General features: G+C 39.2%; 1 protein-coding gene across 2 annotated transcripts in view; it reads left to right on the plus strand.

Annotated features, from left to right (window-relative positions):
* slc12a6 (solute carrier family 12 member 6) overlaps window positions 1-23,352 on the plus strand; it is a 36,418-nt gene that overhangs the window by 5,359 nt on the left and 7,707 nt on the right. Inside the window, exons 2-18 of one of the 2 annotated variants that reach the window (XM_028474709.1) lie at window positions 3,492-4,031; window positions 10,087-10,181; window positions 11,311-11,439; window positions 11,539-11,685; window positions 13,612-13,666; window positions 16,172-16,302; window positions 16,380-16,606; window positions 17,458-17,585; window positions 17,885-18,070; window positions 18,954-19,118; window positions 19,197-19,295; window positions 20,575-20,632; window positions 20,710-20,884; window positions 20,959-21,077; window positions 21,964-22,062; window positions 22,116-22,235; window positions 22,349-22,453. In XM_028474709.1, coding sequence (XP_028330510.1) covers window positions 3,824-4,031; window positions 10,087-10,181; window positions 11,311-11,439; window positions 11,539-11,685; window positions 13,612-13,666; window positions 16,172-16,302; window positions 16,380-16,606; window positions 17,458-17,585; window positions 17,885-18,070; window positions 18,954-19,118; window positions 19,197-19,295; window positions 20,575-20,632; window positions 20,710-20,884; window positions 20,959-21,077; window positions 21,964-22,062; window positions 22,116-22,235; window positions 22,349-22,453 — 2,246 coding nt within the window. In that variant the 5' untranslated portion in view covers window positions 3,492-3,823. Of the gene's footprint in view, window positions 1-3,491; window positions 4,032-10,086; window positions 10,182-11,310; window positions 11,440-11,538; window positions 11,686-13,611; window positions 13,667-14,267; window positions 15,118-16,171; window positions 16,303-16,379; window positions 16,607-17,457; window positions 17,586-17,884; window positions 18,071-18,953; window positions 19,119-19,196; window positions 19,296-20,574; window positions 20,633-20,709; window positions 20,885-20,958; window positions 21,078-21,963; window positions 22,063-22,115; window positions 22,236-22,348; window positions 22,454-23,352 lie in introns of those variants that run through there. The other variant, XM_028474711.1, reaches the window with a different exon arrangement.

Here is a 23,352-nt window from a genome sequence, read left to right on the forward strand (position 1 = left end):
GTGCCCAAGCCACCTCATCTGGCTCTTCTCTATGCGGAGGAGCAGCGGCTCTACTCGGAGCCCCTCCCGGATGACTGACCTTTTCACCCTATCTCTAAGGAAGAGCCCAGCCACCCTACGGAGGAAACTCATTACGGCTGCGTGTACCCCTGATCTTGTTCTTTTGTTCATGACCCAAAGCTCAAGACCATAAGTGAGGGTAGGAACGCAGATTGACCTGTAAATTCACCTGTCAATCACTTGCTCCATCCTTCCCTCTCTCGTGAACAAAACCCCAAAGTACTTGAACTCCTCCACTTGGGGCAGGACCTCATCTCCAACCCTGAGAAGGCTCTCCACCTTTTTCCGCTTGAGAACCATGGACTCGAATTTAGAGGTGCTGATCCTCATCCCGGCTGCTTCACACTCGGCTGTGAACCGATCCAGTGAGAGTTGAAGGTCATGGCATGATGGAGCCCACAGAACCACATCATCTGCAAAAAGCAGTGATGCAATCCTGAGGCCCCCAAACCACACCCCCTCTAGGCTGTGCCTAGAAATTCTGTTCGTTAAAGCTGTGAACAGAATCGATGACAAAGGGGAGCCCTGGACCAGTCCAGCCTTCACTGGAAATCAGTTCGACTTACTGTCAGCAATGCGGACCAGGCTCTGACCCGGTCGTACAGGGAACGAACGGCCCCTATCAGGGGGTCCGATACCCCGTCCTGCTGGAGAACCCCACCACAGGAATCCCAAAGGGACACAATCGAATGCCTTCTCCAGGTCTACAAAACACATGTGGACTGGTTTGGCAAACTCCCATGCACCCTCAAGCCACCTGCTGAGGGTGTAGAGCTGGTCCACGGATTTAATTAATCAATTTTTGGAAATTTAAAAGTCCATTCATAATCGTTAATTAATTATCAATTTTTTTGGGGGGTGTTTTTTTAATACCACCCCCACTATTTGTCTTTTTATTCTAAATATTCATGCCATTTTTATTCTGATTATTTGTCTTTTTTTCTGATAATTTATGTATTTTTTCCTGGTTATTTGTCTCTTTTTTTCTGATTATTGGCCTTTTATTCTGTTTATGCATATTTTTTTTTCTTTTTTGCTCAACGCTAACATTTCCTACCACAGTTATGTGGTGTGTATGGATTCTGGAAGCGTATACATGACACGAAATGGATTGTTCTGATGTTCACCTGATAAATCTCAGTACCTTATCAGTGTTGTTCTCTTTAAAGTCTGTCTACTGACTGTTTGCTGACTGATAACTGATTGTGTGTAATGTGAAAGTCTACACCTCATCAAAGTCTGCGGTCTCCTGCTGAGTCAGCAGAGTACAGCACAAAGCTGATTAAAATAACATCCAATGAATTGCTGCTGTTTTAATGACCCTCCAACGTTTGAAAAAAGATCCTGAGACGAGCGACAGGAAGACGTGGGTGGGTGCGTGCGCGCGTGTGTGTGTCTGCAGCACGCAGAGACATACACTTACCATCACTGGGCCGACCGGTTCAAACTGCTCCTATTTAATAATTAAAATGGGCGTTGGGTCCAGCGGGCCTGTCACTTTTTGCCCAAAGCAAGGTCGAACACGCAGCACTCGAATGCACCATGAACACGATTGGGTAATTTCAACACGTAACAACATTTTTCTCTTCCTTGACATTTCCTTGTGTCATTAAATCAACTCTTCATGTTTTACAGTGTTGTATCGTTACAGAGGCTCTGGTTAAGATGCTGAACTACATTTGGTTCATTTATGTACTTTCATACAATCAGAATACAGTTGAATCTAATGAGAGACAGTTTTTAAATTAAAGCTTGGTTTCTATTGGACACTGCAGTTTGTAATACAATGTCAGTTTTCCTCTTAAAGAGATTTGCAGACATGTACAAATGGTTAAACAGCAGCACACATTTCATTATACAAGGGTCTCTCAACCTTGGTGTCAGGACCCCATTTGAGGCAATTTTTACCCTTTTCTGTAACGACACCAAAACTTGCCATATTTTAACCTATTTTTATCACTTTTTCTTGCCATATTTTTGCTCTTTTTAATGCATTTTTGCTACATTAATCCCATTTCTGACACTTCTCCATCAAATTTCAAGGCCTTTTCTGCACATTTTTTCCACTTATAATATATTTTCAGCACTTATAAACCCTTTCCACCACTTTTCCACCTAATGTCATATATGTCGACCCATTATCGCCACTTTTAACCTCTCCATATTTAATGATTATTTTTGCCAATTTAACCTCATTCAGGATTTTTCATACTCATTATTTGCCAGTTTAAACTAATTCTTCCAATATTGACACTTTGAACCCTTTTTGCCACTTTTTCGGTTCATTTTTGCCCACCCTAATCTGCAACTTTTAACCAATTTCTATTTGTTTTTAAAATCCCATTTCACCACCTTTTCCACCATTTTTTTGTCACTTTTAACCCATTTATTTCTCACTAAAACAAGGATTTACATCTTTGAGATGACTCTATACCATGGAGCAAATAATAATAAACTTCCTGGATAACAGTGGATATTATTCAGATGAATAAATAAATGTGGTTATGACAGATTCATAGAACAATGGACCATCATTTTACTGACTTTATGGATGGATCTGTCTCCACATGACTATTCTTCAATGTTCATGCCTGAGTTGGTTTGAGACACACTGCTATATACAACCTGTAAATTATTCTATGAGTTGAGACAGGTCTTGTGAATAAATCAGTGACCCAACAGCATGGTTTACTTTGCTTTGTATGTGACAAATCCGTGTGCTGATCTTTTCCAAACACTTGCTACACATTAAACCACCCGTGTTAATGAACGAGGAATTATGGTGGAAGCTGAAAAGTTCGGAAGTTCTCACAAATCATGTTGGGGAGGATATATTCCATGTCATGTAGCAATTTCCATTTCAGGAAGTAAATTCTGTGATTTGTGTCCTTTTTCCACATATATAGTATTCTAACTTGTCAACCATCTGTGTCTAATGTGAAACTGCTGAAGCAGGTCCTTGGCTTTATTCCCCTGGGTCTTTCCTGCTTTGGGACATTTGATGATTCATGGTGTATTGAATCAAGCTGCTGCAGCTCTATGTTTTTGTGCTTTTTGGGGTTTTAAAGCTTGATACAGCAAACTTGGATTTAAAAAATGTCAACTTAAATTCTATCGAGACTTTACCTTGTTGTTAAAGAAACTAAATATAGACTCTCCAGCTGCAGTTCTTGTCTGCAGTGGTCAGTATTTATTAAAATGATTTATTACGTATTAATAAATGAGTAGTGAATAATTCAGACCAGATGCTCTGATCCAAAGCACTTCACCACAGAAAGCTGTTTACTTCCTGCTTCTTTTAATTTCCTGACTGACGGACTAAAGTGAGTTGCCTGTCATGTGGTCAATAAGTTGTTTGAAGTTGAATTCCCAGTAAACATTATAAAGCTGAACACTCAGTAACACGTTGTTCACTTCTTTCTCCTGTTCAGGAACCCTTGGCCTCGCCTGTGACACGCCCTGAAGTAGGAAAGCGCTAATCAGAGGGGCTTTTATTTCGAAAAACTCTGGAAATAAGACTCTCTGTGGTGTGATTATGATCTTTGGCTCGAGGCACGTCCTGTGCTGACTCCGGCTCAGCAAAACGCTGACTCATCACTTCCTTCCACATGTTTGGAGTAAAAGCATCAGTTTGCCTCCATGGCGCGGCGCACCAAACGGACAAGTGTTAGTCGCCGCCTGTGACTCCTCCCACCTTGCCCTACCTACTACCATTTACCCCCCCCCCCCCCCCCCCCCCCCCCCCCCCCGCCACTGAGTTGCCATGGCATCGGTGCGCTTCACCGTGACGCCCACCAAGGCCGAGGACCTCCCGGGGCTGTCCGACACCTCTCCCGACCTCAGCACCCGCTCCGGGGCCAGAGTGCGCTTTGGGTCCAGGGAGAGCATCAACCGCAGTGAGCCTTTCAGCGAGGGCGGAGCTACAGCAGGGGGTGGAGCTGACACGCCCGAACCCAGCATCACAGATCAAGGCGAGTATAACAATCAACCACACCATTATTGTTCTTCATTCTTTTCTTTCTTTCTCTTTTTTTTTTTCATTCTCTTTTTTTTTTTCTTTTTTTTTCTCCCCTTTTTTTCTTTTATTTTCACCTTGTGAGTTGTTCTTAGTTTTACACTGGGCTCATTGTTAAACCATATGTTGCTGTTGATCATGAGTTAAACCCATGATGAGTATTTATTTTATCTGCTGACTGAACCTGGAGCTGTTTTCACTCTGGTATAACAGCTGATAACTCTAATGACTTAGATTTAACGTTTAGATTCAACATTTATCATTAAATTTAACATTTAGATTTAGCATTTAGATTTAACAATTAGGATTTAGATTTAACATTTATATTTAAATGTAACATTTAGATTTAACTTTTAGATTTAATTAACATTCAGATTGATTATTTAACATTGATATTAAAACATAACTTTACGAGAAAAGTAAATATCACAAATTTCACAAATATTGCTCTCAATCTGGTCAAAAGTCACCAAATAAGTTCACATACGTTTTTTTAAGCGTGGTTTGTTGCTTAATGTTGCAAAAAGTTTGTTTATTTTAGCATGTGCTTCTTTCCAATGTAGGCCCCACCCATAGAGAATTAGAGTTTGAGAGCAAGACAAACTATGATCATTGTGATCATCACTCACTCCCACACACACAGAATCACTGCGAGATGTCAGCAATGACCACCACAAAATTCTGACTCATCAATATTGTGGGTCATGTGAATTATTAAATGGAACGTTTTCAGTGTCAGACTCGATTCCCCATAAAGCAAATAGTCATCTCCAACAGTCCAGCACTGATTTAAAGAATCGGATGCTACGGTTACGGAACTTCACACAGTGGCCACGGTTACATGATGTTTTTTAATTTGGAATTAATTATTCAGATACGTATAAATAATTCAGAATTAAAGTATTCTGCTTTGTGTTTACATGGAAATAGTAATTCTGAATTGAGGTTTACATGGAAAACACATTTAATGCTTAAACGTATACAGGAATACGAGGAATTTTTCCCTTCGGAATTATGATCTGCGACTTAAAACAGATTTAAATTGAATTTGGAATAATAATATTAATAATTAATTTTATTTAAAAGTGCCTTTCAGTCCGCCCAAGGACAAGGGCTGGCCATTTTCACTTGGTATAAGGTGTTTACAAGGTGATTTTTAATCTTTTTAAAGACGATTTAACTTTTATTCTGAAATGAAGTGTATTTAAAGCTCTCATGTAAACGTAGCCGGTCTAAAAATATGAAAAAACAAAGAATAAAGTTTAAAATTTGCCCCAAAAAATGGGATTTATCGAACATAATTTATGACAATGATGAGAAATAGTATAAATGTTTTTGTAATATTTTAACAATTAATTTGAAATACCATTTAAATTGAAGTTTTTTTTTCTAGATATTCAAAGATCTTCTTTAAGCTTTAAAAAGCCCCAAAAAGTATTTTCATTTGTGATTTTACTTTACAACAAAAAACTAATCTAATTTATTAGTTGCATTATTCATTATTTATCGAATTTGTTATCGCAATTATAATTTATTGAAACAAGCATAACTTTTTGAGAATTGCTAAAGATAACTTGATACATTAAATACTTTTATTTTAAGTTTTTAACTTGATAGAGGTAAAACAATGAATAAATAAAACTTGTTAAAACAATACATTTTGTAAAAAGCAAAACTAAAAGCATTTTTATTTTTTATTTTACTTTTGAAAAATGTGTATATATAATCTAATTTATTACTTATACTATTAATATTGTATTATTAATTTATCTTATTTACTATTATAATTAATGGAAACATGCACAACTTTTTCAGAATTACTGATGATAACTTAAAACATGAAAATACATTAAATACTGGATAACTGAATAGAAATAATAATCGTAATAAAATAAATGAAACTTGTTAAGACAATAAATGTGCTTTTTTAAGTCTTTATTTATGTATTTATTTTAAAGGAAGAAATGAGGGAAACTGCACGTCTAAAACCTCAATCTTTTGTTTGTGGGCGTGGTTTGCTATGCAGCCATGAGGAGGACCTGATGGGGAACACGTAAATGTTTAGCTAACGCCAGCAGCAACAGCAGAAGGAACGTTCTCACAGAGAACATTGGTCTGGTCCCTCTGACTCTGACTGAGCAGTAACTGTACGAGGTGCATTAATCCATTTGTTGGAGAACAGTCGTGTCCCAGGGCAGCTGTAAGTGTTTGATCCGCTCTGATCCACTTAAGTACGGTGCTCAGGCTGAGGATTCCCCACCTCTTATAATCAGATCCCACAAATAGAAATGGAGCTGAATAATCAGTTGCTGTGGAGCAGTAGTAGTTCTCCTCACATCACCTTCACCTTCACCACACCAGGACCAGTGATATTTTTACTTAGTTTAACAACTTGGAGCTTCTATGTGTGAAAACAAAATCAAATCAAAGGAAAATAGCACTTTTATCAATCATCTGTTTCTCAAGTCATGGTTCAGGACCCAAAAGTGTTTTTTTGTTTGTTTTTTAAATCACAATGATTTACAGTGTTTACATACTGTTTAGATTGAGTAAAAAAACATTTAATTTTAATGAATGCTGAATGATTAACCTTAAAATGCGTGTAAAGCAAATTCAACCATTTTCATCTAAACACATTAAATAGGTCATAAATATATTCCTTAAAACATGTTAAAAGCCATTCAACCATTTAGAATGTAATTGTGGAGCTATGGCTTTACAAACTGTGTTTCAAATTTCTGTGTTCAGGATTGAATGGGTGGGTCAGAAATCAAAGCCGTGTTACGTAACGGAGCCATCATTAGCATTAACCCGACCCTGCTGCTGAAGCACACCAAACATCCACGGTCTCCAGCAGGCGCAATTCGGCCCCTAGCTGAAAACAAACCACATATTCGGACTCTTGAGAATAAAACGCATCTGCTGGTGCCACATTTTCCATGAAATGAGCACTTTTATACGCCACAATTTTGTTTTTCGCCTCTAGCGGGCGCAGTTTTAACTCTACCCGAGAGGAATGCACATATTCGGACTCGGGCGGAGCAGACCTTACCACTGACACCTCGTTTGGTCCGAGCACTTTTGGAAGCACTATCGACGTTGGAGCCGCTTTCACATTGTTCTCCATAGACGGCACACTCCCATTGGGTTAATACACGGAGGCGGAGCCCTTTCCGCGCATGGGCGTGGTTTCAGCACCTCAAATTGACACACTCCCAGCATCTCAGAGCAGAGAAAAGTGCTTGTTTTTTCATGATTTTAAGACATAATTTTATATCTTAGCAGTTTTTTTTCCATCTTTCGAATTTGACTCAGTGGTCAATGACACATGTTTCTGTGGTGCGATAAACTCATAACACATTTATTTCTGCTTTACACAGACTTTAAACGCATCGATATTGAGGTTTTCTCTACTGCGGTAACCTCGGATGCTGAGGTTTTTTTCTTCCGTCTTTATCATTTGAGTGATATACATGTTTGCTTGGGATGTGCGCTAACAATAATTACACTAGAGCCCTATAAAATCCACGTTAATGGAATCACGGACAGAATCACGGAATCGACCAATGAAAACAGAATCTACAGTTAAACGTGGAAATGGATAGAATCGAGTTGAAACGCCATCACCGTGAGGAAAAGGGTGGTTTTATGGGGAAAAGTATTGATTTTGTTTCCTCACAGGAGTTAAAAACTAATACTATCTGAAAAAAATGATTCATATTTTTTCAAATGAATGTGTAAAGCACAGAATTTGGGAAAAAATAAAATGCATATTCATTTAAATATATATATATATATATATATAATAAATATATAAAGACTGAAATTATATTTCCCCTTAAAGTCTCTATGGAATAATGCAAAATAAAAACAAAGATTTAGCCTGATGTGATCATGACAAATGTGAACACTGATTGGCTGAAATCTCCAAAATGGCAAGGCCCAAATATAAAGGGATGTTACGTGTGTTTGAGGCTAAAAGTTGATATAAATAAAGTTTTATTATTCATCGTTAGAGTGATGGGTTGGTATATTGATATTAATTGATAGAGTCCTGACAGCAGAGCAGTTGGTGCACAGCAGTGTTTTCTCACAGGAAACAGCCTGGGGGGAATCTGAACCATCCTGACAAGCAGGTCCAACATATCCCACATTACAGTGTGTGTTTGTGTGTCGAGTTTCTGTTTCTCCGCTGGGCTCGTCTGGTGTTAATGAGCTGTTAGCATGTTAGCGTCGCGTGCACAAACCAGGAACCTAGAGAAGGGATGGGAAGTTTACTCCCACCATCCAAATGTTGCTTTATTGTTCCTCCTCCTCCTGACTCTAAGAATAACTACAGACGCTGAATCATTTTGGAAGTAATTAGTCACGCTGTGCTTCTAATTTGTTTGGTGCAAAGCTTTTTTTTAGCTCGTTAAGTTCCTCTTTATTTGAGCTCGTGCTATTGGCTGAAAATAGTGCCAATAATCAATGGACTCATCTAATCAGAACACGCCTAAAAGCTTAAACATACTCGGGCAGACTGAACTCAGCGCTTGCTTAACCTTTTTTTGTCGTGAGCCCATTTTTAGCCTGGGCTACCAGACTCAAAACGCCACTCTCTTCGCCTTCGTCTTTGTTTTCGTTTTCGTGAACGGATTGGTCTGAAATTTGGTAGCTATAATCTATGGATGTGTCCGAATCGACGCTCAATTTTCAATTTGGGGCCCCAAAAGAAGAAAAAAACGAAAGTTGATTCTTCGTTTATTAGCGAGTCAAATATTACGATGGTTGGTGATACCTAATCATTGGCACATACCAATATATAAATGGGGCCCATTACCCCGTACGTGTCATGGGGGCCCCATTTTTCAAATGACTACTCCTCCGTTAGTTCTCGTTAGATCAGAATGCAGTTTGGTATGAATACTCTATGAATTAATATGATTACTCTGAGCCCTTTTTTTAAAAAATGGGACCCACCCTTTATTTCCGGTAATTTCCAAATTTATGGTAAGATAGTCGTGTGATATATACTTTCAAAGTTAATTCAACCTAGATTACGATTATGCCTCGCACAATTCGATTAGGGGCCCGGGGGGCCCATCCCCTTTTTTCAGCAATTTCCATTAAAGTCGTTTTCTCATTTATTTGTGAGTCAAATATTGCGAAAGTTGGTGATACCGAATTATTGACACATACCAATATGAAAATGAATGGGGCCCATTACTCCGTATGTGCCAAGAGGGTGCTAGATTTTTCTAACGACTACGCCTCCGTTAATGCTCGTGGAATCGGGCTGTAATTTGACCTGGATATTTTATGAGTGGATGTTAACAGCCTCTCTGTGACCTGTTTTTATTCTGTGGAACTGAGTCATTCGACTGAATTCTTGGGAACATGGTATGTGCTATTTGGCGCAGAGACGTTCCATGGGCCCGGTCATAGTTTATCCAAACTTGTTATATCACAAATTTATGGCGACCCCGGGGGCTTTTTTTTCTCTAAAATGATTTTTTTAATCACATTTGTTATACTGTTATAAAATAAAAATACAGAGTAGCTAGTATTAGTGCATTAGCGCCAGCTCAGATATTTTATTACTGCATTTTATTTTAACTATATTTATATTTCAGAAAGTGAAAGAATAAAATACAGTTGTTTGAGATAAGTATTTACATAAAACAAATGCATCTTTTTTTAATTAAATATTATTTTAATGAGTAATTTTTTTTAAATATTATTATTACAAACCCTGCCTTAAATATTTGATGTATCAACTTTTATAAAAAAAACCCTAAAGTTCTCAGGGTGTTAGATTTTTAAGCATTTTCACAAAAATGAAGCTCAATGGGGCAATTTTTATTTTTTGCTACACTCATGCATTCCCAGGCTGTTGTTTCTCTTTTCCTGTGAAATGCAACATCTCATCAGGAGGAAGTGAAGCTGCTGACTCAGGGGGATGACGGATCCTAACCGGCGACTCTGTGGCTCTAAAAGTGTCACTCTGTGCTGTGTTCTCTCTTCTGCAGGCGATGGAAACTCCAAAATCCCCAGCGTGTACATCAACAGCACTCATGGAGTGGATGACGACGACTTCTACGACAGAAACCTGGCCTTGTTTGAGGTTGGACTCCCAGGAGCACAAAAAAACACGTTTTCTACTTTCAAAAGTTGCTGTGTCACTGCTTCATGCCCTGCCTGAAAAATCAGACCCCTTCTAGAGCAGTGGTTCTCAACCTTGGGGTTGCGTGACACTGGGATGGGGTCACCAGATGCCTTAAAGAAAATAAGATTTTCTCCACAATTTGAGCCAATTTTTTCCCTCTTTTAACCCCCTTTCTGCAACTACACCAAACTTGCCATATTTTAACCTATTGTCATCACTTTTTCTTGTCATATTTTTGCTCCTTTTAATGTGTTCTTGATACATTACTCCCATATCTGCCACTTCATAATTTTTTTTCCCACTTTCAAGACATTTTTGGCACTTATAAACCCTTTCCACCACTTTTTCCAACCTGATGTTGCATATGTTGACCCGATAATGTCACTTTTAACCTCTTTTCACCATATTTAATGCTTATTTTTGCCAATTTACCATATATTAACAATTTGTCATGCCTATTATTTGCCAGTTGCCACAAGTGGCCCTCGCTCTAATTTTGAGTGGCCCCTGAAGTAAATGCACAAAGAAAGAGTTAAAAACACTTAAAAAATTATAGAAATATACACTAGACAACATAAATAACTCCAGAAACACACAACGGCAACAAAAAAACACCAAATGAGAGAAAAATTATAAAACAACAACAAAAACACCTAAAACAAATACACGAAAAATGTCTCCAAAATCACAAAATTACACAAATTGGCTCATAACACACAAAACAAAAACAAACAAAAAAAACAAATGAGAGGAAAACACGCTCAATGACTTCAAAAACACACACAAAACGACAGTAAAAACACACGACAATAACAGAAAGCAGAAAATGAGAAAAAACCCACCAATTAAACACATGAAATGACAACGCAAACGTATTGTTCTTCCCTGAGGAATGCTCAAGGTTTCTCACCTCTGGTCTAAGGCAATCATAGTTGCTGCATTGCTGTTCATTTTGTAAAATAAAGACCTTGTATTATCTCATCTTAATCTCATGCACATTTTCTTTGATCTAATGCTTTTTTCCCCTCTTCTCTTTATCCTCACTGCTTGACTTTAACCCCGTCATTGTCGTCGTCTTCTCCCACAGGAGGAGATGGACACTCGGCCCAAGGTGTCGTCGCTCCTCAACCGTTTGGCCAACTACACCAACCTGACGCAGGGGGCCAAGGAACACGAGGAGGCCGAGAGCATCGGAGAGAAGAAGAAAGCTAGAAAGGTAGCGGCGGTCGACACGAACAAGTGTTTAATAAAACTGGGCGTGTGAAACATGTCGTGTTTTTTGTTGTTTTCTGTATGTTGTTGCGTCCCACTACAGTCGCCTCAGATGGGGACCTTCATGGGCGTCTACCTGCCGTGCCTGCAGAACATCTTCGGCGTCATCCTCTTCTTGCGTCTCACCTGGGTGGTGGGGACGGCCGGCGTGCTGCAGGCGCTCTGCATCGTGTTCCTCTGCTGCTGCTGTGTGAGTGTTTGTGCACACACCAGGGCTGGGCGATATGGACCAAAACTCATGCCTCAATTTTTTTCCCAAAGTGTTAATCATTTTAATTTAAATGAAGCCTGAAATTTCTAGTAATTACTGATTTAGAAATATGTATTGCTCATTTTATCACCTCTAGCTATTTTGTGTGCCCCCCCCCAAAGTAAATGAACAAAATGATTAAAAGAAACACTCACATTTTACAAAATGTCAACAAAAATACACTAAATTACTAAAAAAAAAACAAAAAAATACACAAAAGGAAAACAAACATACAGAAAATTAACAATGACAACGTGAACAGAAACACAAAATTAACCAGAAGTTGCACAAGGCTACGAAAATAAACAAAAATAACTCGGTAATGTATGAATTACCAACAAAGATACACAAAATGATTTAAAAAAAAAAAAAACATAAATGAACACAATGATACACAGAAATATATAAATTGTGAACAGAAATACTTAGAATTAACCAAAAGTTGCACAAGACGACTTGAAATACACAAAATAACAGAGAAATGTAGGAATTGACAACAAAAACACACAAAATGCCTGAAAGAAACATACATTAATTACTGGTAAATATATTTTTATATATATTTATTATTAATAAATTCTTATCATGAAATTATTTCTAAAATTAAATCACGACACTCTAGGGCTGCCAACGTTGGTTGTTTAATCGACTAATTGGTCGATGCCGACGTAGTTGACCAAGATTTTCATTGGTCGACCAGCAATAATAATAATAATAATGCATCAATTTTATATAGCGCTTTACCATAGACACTCATAGACGCTTTACAGAATTAAGGCATTATTCTTTCACTCCACACTGAGTGGTGGCAAACTACTGTTGTAGCCACAGCTGCCCTTGGGCAGACTGACGGAAGCGAGGCTGCCATAGTGCGCCATCGGACCCTCCGACCACCACCAACACTCACTCACACACTACGTTCATACTAGGCAATGTAGGTGAAGTGACTTGTCCAAGGACACAATGACAGATACCACTCCAGCGACTGCCACCCCACTGTGGCACCTGGAATTCTCAGTGGTCTCCCATCCAACTACTAACCAGGCCCAGACCTGATCCAAGATCTAACGGGATCGGGCAATGACAGGCTGGTATGGCCACAGCAATGGTATCATTTTCAATACCGTTAAAAAAAAATGTAATGCACTTCTATAGGTGTTGAGGACTAAATATCAATGTAATGTATTTAATGCCTGAACATGATTCTATGTCCAGCAACAGCTGTGTAAGTGTGTGTTGCGCTGCAAAAAAAAGAAGTGTTGTGCTTCAGCTGTCAGTGTGCTGTCATCAGAGCAGAGAGGGAACAGCATCCACTGTTAAATCAACTGTTTTTCTGCACGAGAACGTGGATTATCCTTATATTTGAAACGTGGATTATGTAAATAGATCCAGTGCAGTTTATTAATAAAAGCAGGTTTACCACTATAACAAACGTAAATATGTTCTTTGTATGAGGAAAAAATAGGTTTTAATTGTCAGTTTCAGGTCGGGCTCTGTTATAAATACCTAATGTCTGTCTGACCTGTAGGTTTCACTTTTGCTTTGTCGGGTTCAACCATTTCCTTGGTTAACCTACGACACAATCTTAAACAACTGTATTCTATACTTTAAATTTCTCAAATATAAATCTAGTTTAATAAAAAAGTACAGTATAAAAATATCTGAGCTACTAAAAAGAAATTCTACAGATAAAAAAATATATCAATAAAGGCAATATTTGTCATTTTCTATATCGGCAAAATTGAAAACTTGATATATCTTGAATCTCAATACATTGCCCAGCCTAACACACATACATTGACACACACACACACACACACACACACACGGCCCTGCTAACACAGCGCTGTGACTCTCCTCCCTCAGACGTTGCTAACGGCCATATCCATGAGCGCCATCGCCACCAATGGAGTCGTCCCAGGTATCACCTTTGTTTCTACTTTGACACGTGATCATGTGTGTCCATGAGCTGACTCAGCATCCACTACAGCTTTGTGGCTGGTTTTTCTGTTTCAAATACCTTTCAGTGTTTTTAATGTGTAACGTTTTCCAATGTGGACCGTTTTATTGGAATACGCCCTGAAAAATGTTAAGTATCTGATATTTTAGCTAGTTTAGAGCTTTATTAGCCGACTAAGGTTGTCCCAATCCGATATCATTTTGATATCAGCAAAAACTTTTTTATCAGTCTGCATCTAAAATCTGCTATGTAAGCACTTTGTTTGTTTTTTATTAGATTTATTGAGGTTATTTTCAGGGTCTTGAAATATTAAGGGTGTAACAATTCATCCATTAGATCAATGCATTAATTTATATTCCTACAATCCAACTACATCAATCTGTCCTTGGCAAGTTGGCCTTGCGGATGACACATATGGTGGTGGTGAAATGGGGTTTTAAAAACCAGGGAAATTGGTTAAAAGATGCAAATTAGAGTGGGCAAAAACAGACAGAAAAAGTGGTAAAAAGGGTTCAAAGTGTCAATATTGGTTTAAACTGGAAAATAATGGGCATGACAAATTGTGAATGTGGTTAAATTGGCAAAAATAAGCATGAAATATGGTGAAAAGAGGCTAAATCAACATATGCAACATTATGTGGCAAAAGTGGTGGAAAGGGTTTATACTGTAAGTGCTGAAAATGCCTTCAACTGTGCCGAAAAGGCATTGCAATTTAATTGAGAAGTGGCAGAAATTGGAGTAAAGTTGCAAAAGTACATTAAAAGGAGCAAAGATATGGCAAGAAAAATTTTTTCAAAAATGTTATAATATGGCAAGTTTGGTGAAGTTGCAGAAAAAAGATTAAAAATAAGCAAAAAATGGGCTCAAATTGTTCAAAAAATATTCTTCAATCATAGAATTTTCTTCTGTTTAAGGGTTAAAATGTCAGTAACTCATTGGTTAATAATAAATGGGTCAGTTGTTGGGTGATATAACTTGAGCAAGCCTTTTCTACACTACAAAATAAGTGATAAAATATATATTGGTATTGTATTGTAAGTGAAAAACTTGTCTGGACACCCCTAGAAGCTTCCAAAACAATATACGAAATAAAACTCAACATTTAAGGTGAGTCTTTTATTCCTGAGTGCAGCAAAAGTCTTTCTTCAGTTGTGGAGACGTGAGTTTTCCTGTGTGTCGCAGCTCCGCAGATGTTTTCCTGGTCCAGCTGTGGCACATCTGTTCTCTCTAACTGCTGTGGTTTCTCTTTGTCCCGTCTCTCCCTCTGTCTGCCCCGCCCCCTCGGTCTGTACAGACGATAAACACCAGGATATTTGTCCATCATCGACTTTATCTCTCTCTCTTTCTCGATGAATATCCAAACGTCTGAGTAGTGGGTTTTTTAATGAAGCATGTGACATTATTGATGATTGTAAGTAGAACAGAAATGCTCTGTAACATAGATGATGAACTTCTAACACATTTCACTCCCCCATGCTAGAGCTTTCCCACCTGAAGATGCTTCAGCCTCTTCCTCACCATCGTCTGATGGTGGCTGATTCTCTCCATTTCCTCTTTACTGGTGAACAACGGGTCATGGATTATCTCCATATTCAGGCTTTTAGTGTCAAAAATAAATGAAAGAAACAGTTGAGAGCTTTAGATTTGGTTGTTTTGGTGCTTGACGGTGAAGCTTAAAGTGTAACTAAACCCTCAGGTATATGCTGACTGGATGCATGGAGCTGTCAATCATTGCTCACTGAGTGCTGTGAGAGGACGAAACCAGTCCCTACTCCCATCTTTTATAGAAGGGGCGCGCTAGTAACCATGGTAACCCTGTTAGTAACGATAGCAACGCCTTTGGTAACCCAATTAGTAACAACAGCAATGCCGTTAGTAACCATAGCAACTCTGTTAGTAACGGTAGCAACCCCTTTAGTAACGATTGCAACCCCTTTAGAAACGATGATAACGCCGTTAGTAAAAGATATGGTAACGGCACTAGTAATGGCAATAACGGATAACAGTAGTAGTATTAACAATAATTCGGTATTAGTCGTGGTAGTAACAGTCCCCCAGTCCGATCCACACCAGTTTAGGACATGAGGCCACTAGTGGAAGTAGAAGGAAAATAACAATAATCATAATAACAGTTGTAGTACTATTAGTAAGGGTAGAAACGATCCACTCATACACCTTAGTGGTTCTAAACTGAACTTAGATTGTTATGATTTAATGAAGTTGAAGTCGAGCTGGTATGAAACATGAGGTTTGAGTCCTGACGTGAAACAAACATGTCACGTACTTCCTAAAGCTTCTCAGCTCATTCTCACCTCTTTTCTTTTCTCTTCTCTCCCCTTCCCTCCAAACATCGTAATGATACTAACCCTCCATCCTCTCCCCTCCTTTATCCCTTTACTTCTACTTCTTCTTCTTCCTCCTTTCGTTACATCCTTATGTACAACCTGCCCCCTCCCCTCCTCCAGCCGGGGGCTCGTACTTCATGATCAGTCGCTCTCTGGGGCCAGAGTTTGGGGGCGCGGTGGGTCTGTGCTTCTACCTGGGCACCACCTTCGCTGGTGCCATGTACATCCTGGGAGCCATCGAGATCCTCCTGGTGAGCTTCTGCTGAATCATCTCTTCTGTTTCACTGCTGGAGCTTTCTTTATAAGCCCGCCCCCTCCTGTCTATTAGATGTACATCGCTCCGAAGGCGGCCATCTTTGTGGGCGAAGGAGCGGCCATGTTGAACAACATGCGAGTTTACGGCACCATCTGCCTGCTGCTCATGTCCCTGCTGGTGTTCGTGGGTGTCAAGTACGTCAACAAGTTGGCCTCCATCTTCCTCGCCTGCGTCATCATCTCCATCATCTCCATCTACATCGGAGCGCTGGTCTCAGCCTTCAAGGAATCACATTTCCCGTACGTTCTCCATCCTCTATTTAGTGTTGTCTGTTAATGTGAATGTTTGTTAGCAGGATGTCTGAAAAAGTTCTGAATGGATTTAAATGTAATTTGGTAAGCTGATGGACAATGTTAAAAGGAAGAACCAGTTCTATTGTGGATACAGAATGCAGAAGAAGTTTTGGAGCATAAAGTGGATGTTTGGCTGGTTCTACAGCACCACCTGCTGGTGACTTTGTTGTTATTGTTTTTGTGGGTTTTTGTCTTTGTTTTGTGTGTTTTTGAGTCTTGTGTCTGTGTTCATTTTACAATTTCAAGGTATTTGTTATTTTGTCTGTTTTTTGTCATTTTGTCTTCTTGTGTGGGTGTTTGCTTTACTCTTTTTCTATGTTTTTTGAGTGATTTTGTGTTTGCGTATTGATTTTTGATTCATTTTATTTTTTTCTCTTTCTGTGTTACTTGTCTTTTTTTTATCTTTGTCATCATTTTGTGTGTTGGAACCCTATGTTTTGTAGGTCACTTTGTGTGTTTTTGTCTTTGTTTTAAGTGTTTTGCACTTGCAGTCTTCTGTGTTCATTTTGCAATTCTTTTTGGGTCATTTTGTGTGTGTTGGGGGGTCGCACGAAATGAGCACCACCAGTTGCTTATCTCTCATAGAAATGTGGGTGAGTTATCTAATAAAAAAATAATAATTTTCATTTATAGAGCACGTTTTACTAATTACAAAGAGCGTTAATGTTTGTAAATGCTTCAATAAGTGTGTGACAAACGCTATCGATCAACAGAGAATTATAGGAGAATTAAAAACCCAGACACAACAATCAGAGTGAAGCGTCAATGAATGACTGGTCTATTGGCTCCGCCCACAGCGTGTGCATGCTGGGAAACAGAACCATCAATGGCCACGATGTTTCTGACAGCCAGTGTCGCAAAACTGTCCTGCAGCAGATTGAAGACGCAGAGGGATCCTTGGATACCAACATCACCATCGTATTTGGTGAGTGGCTCACTTTAAAGCCCAAATTCATCTTCAATGTGTTTACGAAAAGAATTAAGACTTTTATTTTGAAAGTAATTCCTCAAAGTAGCGAAGGCATTTTCCATTCTTAACAGTTGTGTGCGTAATATTTAGAATCACAACTTTTTACATCTTTGCTTTAAAAACAATTTGTAAGTTTCATATCTAGTGCGAGAGAGTAACGTTTGTGTGATTAAGTCCCAGTATTTTTTTTTCTAACCCAATGGAGGAGTGAATCGGAGTTTGAATCCTCATAGTTTTCCTGCCATTCCTTTCAGAAAACAGCACAGTGATCCCAACTATGGTTCCGAGCCCTAGCCCGGTGGTGGTGGAAAGAACCAGTGAGCTGTGGAAGCTGTTCTGTCAGAGCCAGGATCTCAACGCCACCTGCGACGACTACTTTGCCTCCAACAACTTCACAGAGATCCAAGGCATCCCCGGCCTGGCCAGCGGAGTCATCTCTGGTAACGACCACGACGTCTTGGGATCATCTCAGACTGGGAACAACGCTTGTTTTTGATGCACTAGAACACATGGATCACAAAAAGCAGAAACGTTCAGAAAAGAGCCTCACAGCCTGTTGTTCCCTGCTGGCAGCGCTCAGGGAAAATTTAGCAGCATAAATAAATCAATCTAACTTTATCTTTATGGCACCTTTTTTTTTACAAATTAAATTGTAGTCCAAAGTACTTCACATAATTTTGCTGAAGTGAAAGAGAAAAGGTAAAACGATGAAAAGGTTTAGAGACTAATGCACACAGAAGTCATTTCATAAAAGATGACAAAATAAGAATCAGTGATTAAAAACAAAGCATTGTAGGGATGAATTTATAAAATAAATCAAGAATGTTCCTTTGATCACAGGACATTTCCTGAAAATAGTTGTCACAATAAATCAAACCTTAACATATTATGATTATTTTTGCAATATTTAATTTCACACTACCCTGAATGGGGAAAATTACATGGGCACTCCTTATTGGTCTTGAATATCAACACAGTAAAATAACTGAAAAGGGCAAGAACAATGTTACTAATCCCATTTGGAATTAAAAACAAAAATCATATCTGCTGTCTAAACAATTAATAAATGCTATTTATTAACTCCAGTATGTACGTAATATATAATATTAATGAGTGAATAAAATATATCTTAATTAAATGTAGCTTTATTTTTATTTTGAGGGGGTTGCTCTGATGGTTCCGACATATTTTCTGTAAAATTGACGGTATTTAGGAAAAGCTACACTTTAGTAATAATTGTAATGTTTTATTACTGCAATTTTTGGTGAAAACGTGTAATCGTGACATCCCAACTAGGTCTCTCTCTGTTTGTGTGACCAACAGAAAACCTGTGGAGCTGCTACCTCAGCAAAGGAGACGTGGTGGAGAAACCCTCCATCAGCTCCTCCCCTGTCCCCCCCCTGCCCTCCACCCAGCAGCCGTACGTCTTTGCTGACATCACCACCTCCTTCACTCTGCTGGTGGGCATCTTCTTCCCCTCAGTCACAGGTAGGACACGAGACGAACTGATGTTTGATCGCTAACGTGGATTTTTACTCGTCACTGAGACTTTTTTTTCCTCCTCAGGAATCATGGCCGGATCAAACCGCTCTGGAGATCTCAAGGATGCTCAGCGCTCCATCCCCATCGGAACCATCCTCGCCATCGTCACCACCTCCATCGTCTGTATCTTTTAATGTTTGAACTGGTTTACGTTAGAGCAGGGGTTCTCAACCACTGGGGTCAGGACCCCATGCGGGAGGGGGTCGCCAGATGCCTTCAAGAAACTAAGAATTTTTTTGAACAATTCAAGATAATTTTTGCTTATTTTTGCCATTTTTCTGCAACTACACCAAATTTTCCATATTTTAACCTGTTTTCATCACTTTTTCTTCCCATATTTTTGCTCTTTTTAGTGCATTTTTGCTGTATTACTCCCATTTCTGACACTTCGGCACCATTATTGTCGCTTTTAACCTCTTTTCACCATATTTCATACATGTTTGCCAATTTAACAGCATTCACGATTTGTCATGCTTATTACTTACCACTTTTAAACTAATTGTTCCAATATCGACACTTTAAAGCCTTTTTACCATTTTTTTTCTGTTCGTTTTTGGCAACTCTAATGTGCAGCTTTTAAACAATTTCGGTGGGTTTTAAAATCCCATTTCGCAACAAATCATGAATGTGGTTAAATAGTCAAAAATAAGCATTAAATATGGTGAAAAGAGGTTAAAATTGACAATAATGGGTCAACGTATGTGACATTAGGTGGAAAAAGTAGTGTAAAGGGTTTATAAGTGCCGAAAATGTCTTGAAAGTGGAAATGTGCAGAAAAAGTATCGAAATTTGATGAAGTGTCAGAAATAGAACATAGAACATCGAATCAACTTTTTTGGCCAAGTTATGTAAGTTATACACACGAGGAATTTGACTTGGTGAATTGTGCTAAACATTAAATAATGACAATTAACTAGAAAAAAAATATAAACATAAATATAAACAGTAGTTAGACTAATATATGCAAAATTAAATAGAATAATATAACAAGATAACAATAACAAGATAAGATAATGATAATAATAATAATAATAATATTAAGATAATAGTGCAGTAATGAGTAGTGCAGGTGAACATTTAAATTAAATAGTATGTACATGAACATTCTCAGTGAGTAATGTTGCAAAAAAGTATTAGGAGGAGCAAAAATATGGCCAAAAAAAGTGATGAAAATAGGTTTTAATATGGGAAGTTTGGTGTAGTTGCAGAAAAAGGGAAAGAATAAGCAAAAATGGGCTCAAATTGTTCAAAAAAATATTCTTAGTTTCTTGAGGACATCTAGCGACCCCCTCCCAGTGTCTCACGGCCCCAAATGTTCCTAACCTATTGAACGTTCTTTATTCCAGACAAAGAGACTTAAGTAGATATTCATGTGATTGTTTCCTGAGTGTGATCCAATCAGATCTGAGCAGCGTGGTGTTATTTGGCGCCTGCATCGATGGCGTGGTCCTCAGAGATAAGTCGGTACTTCCTCCCCCGTCATTTCTTCCTCTCTGACGTTTCCGCTGACATGTTGTCGTCTCTTCGTCTCCTGCAGGTTTGGGGACTCGGTCAAAGGGAACCTGGTGGTGGGAACCCTGGCCTGGCCGTCCCCCTGGGTCATCGTCATCGGTTCCTTCTTTTCAACGTGTGGCGCCGGCCTCCAGTCACTCACTGGCGCCCCCCGCCTGCTGCAGGCCATCGCCAAGGACAACATCATCCCCTTCCTACGGGTTAGTGATGCCCCTACTGAAGCTCTTTGACTGTTGAGGACTGTCCTCACTACGTATGTGTGTGTGCGTGTCAGGTGTTTGGCCACGGGAAGGCTAACGGTGAGCCCACCTGGGCCCTGCTGCTGACGGCCCTTATAGCAGAGCTGGGGATCCTCATCGCTTCTCTGGACCTAGTGGCTCCCATCCTGACCATGTGAGTGTGTTGTAGCAGTATTTTTATTGAGAACTTTAAGTAGAGTCTCCAACATGTGGAAAAACGGATATAACACCACGTTAAGTAGAGACGTCCCAATAGAACTTTGTGTATCAATCGATACAATATCAGCACCAATCAAACATTGCTTATTTTCTATTGAGGAATGTGTTATGTTCATCAGATGACATCCTCCTCTTAATACTGCCCCCTTGTGGACAAGGTTTAAAAAGGCTAGCTTAAGCTCCAACTTGCCTATAATGACTCCATGACTACAAATATATAGATAGACAGTATATATAATAATAATTAATATTGGATTTGATTTTTTATAATGTTTTTTCACTCAAAAGCGCTTTACATTGATGTGCATTATTCTTTCACTCCCCACACAGTGGTGATAAGCTACAATTGTAGCCACAGCTACCCTGGGGCAGACTGACAGAAGGTCCCTCTGACCACCACCAACACTCACTCACACACTACATTCATACCAGGCAATGTGGGTGAAGTGTCTTGCCTGAGGACACAATGACGGATATCTTATATCCCTATAATCTGTTTTGTTTTGTTTTTCGCTGGTATCGGGCCGATATCAGATCGGGTCGATAATAATTACAGAATAAAAACTCAGAATTACAAATGGTATCAAAATTATGAGAAACATTTTATAGTTACAAAATAGATAACTCATAATTACAAACTAAAAGTCTTAATTATGAGAAGAAAAGTCAAATTCATGAGATAAAAACAGCAACTAGTTATAAAAGTCATAATAATTACTTTAAAAAGTCATATTTATGACCTGAAAATTGTGTATTTATAAGATTAAAAGTCATGTTTATAGGATAAAAAGTGATGAGTCATTCTATGTGTGTCCCTGTAGGTTCTTCCTGATGTGTTACCTGTTTGTGAACCTGGCCTGTGCTCTGCAGACGCTCCTTAGGACGCCCAACTGGAGGCCACGTTTCTCCTACTACCACTGGTACGAACGCACACTCAAAGAATGCGCACACAGTGACGTGCGTCTCTCTCCAGGTCCTTGTCATTTCTGGGGATGGTGATCTGCTTGGCCCTCATGTTTATTTCCTCTTGGTACTACGCCATCGTTGCCATGGTGATCGCTGGTATGATCTACAAGTACATCGAGTACCACGGGTACGTTAATATGGAGACCTAACCTACTGTAATGACTGAACTACAAAGCCGGTGTTTATGGTTTGTAGTTCACTTCCCATTGATGAAATGTGTGTTATCGTGTGTGTTCACAGAGCAGAGAAGGAGTGGGGCGATGGTATCCGCGGTCTGTCGCTCAGCGCTGCACGCTTCGCCCTCCTGAGGCTGGAGGAGGGACCGCCACACACCAAGAACTGGAGGTGATTGAATCCATCCTTTCAACTGTTGAGAACATTCAGGAAAAAACTAAACCACATTTGAGGAGAACATGCAAACTCCACTCATTTAGAACTGGCTCCAGGTGCAGCCCCAAAGCAAACATATAATAAATATTAGTGTAGTAATTATATTTGTACTAATGCTGACCTGTCTTCCTTTATTTTGAAATGCAGACCAACCTTGCCACTTACCGTATTTTGCAGCGGTGGGCTCTGGATTTTTCAGTCAGTCACACATGAGCAGTGTTTGGAATAACGGCGTTTTTTTAGTAACGGGGTAATCTAACTAATTACCTTTTACGCCGTTATCGTTACTGAACGTTAAATGCGGTGCGTTACGTGCATTGATTGAATAAACTGTTATCTGAAAACACCCCTGGCTTCATACACAGCTGTTGAGGAGGTGGATTAAAAACAAGGCGAGCGATTATGATTGGCTAAGGCGGCGTCATGTTTCATGGTAGCCAATCAGAGCCCGTGTTTTTACACATGTGCCAGCACACGCGCCACACACACAACCACTACAGATTTGATGAAGCAGCAGAGATGGTGAGCGTGGAGCAGTTTTTAAGGTGGCGATACAAACACTACTTTAAATTAATTGTGGTCAAAGGCAAGAACGTACATGTGAAGTGTTCATTATATCCAGGAGAGAAGACTTTGTCGACATTAGTTGTGAGCGACTCGAATTTAATGAAGCACCTCACAACAACACACGCATCTAAAAAATCTGAATTATTTGACATATAGCTACTTTTTTTTTTTTTAACAGTAACGCAGACAGGAGTCTAGCAGCCCTCCTACCTGCCTGTTTTGATTGGTCAAGTGGTTTGAAGGGCACCCTCATCAGCCAATAGAGTGCGGCCGTTGTGTAGATTATT

Source organism: Gouania willdenowi, chromosome 18 (assembly GCF_900634775.1).
Source record: "Gouania willdenowi chromosome 18, fGouWil2.1, whole genome shotgun sequence".
NCBI classification, from domain to species: Eukaryota; Metazoa; Chordata; class Actinopteri; order Blenniiformes; family Gobiesocidae; genus Gouania; species Gouania willdenowi.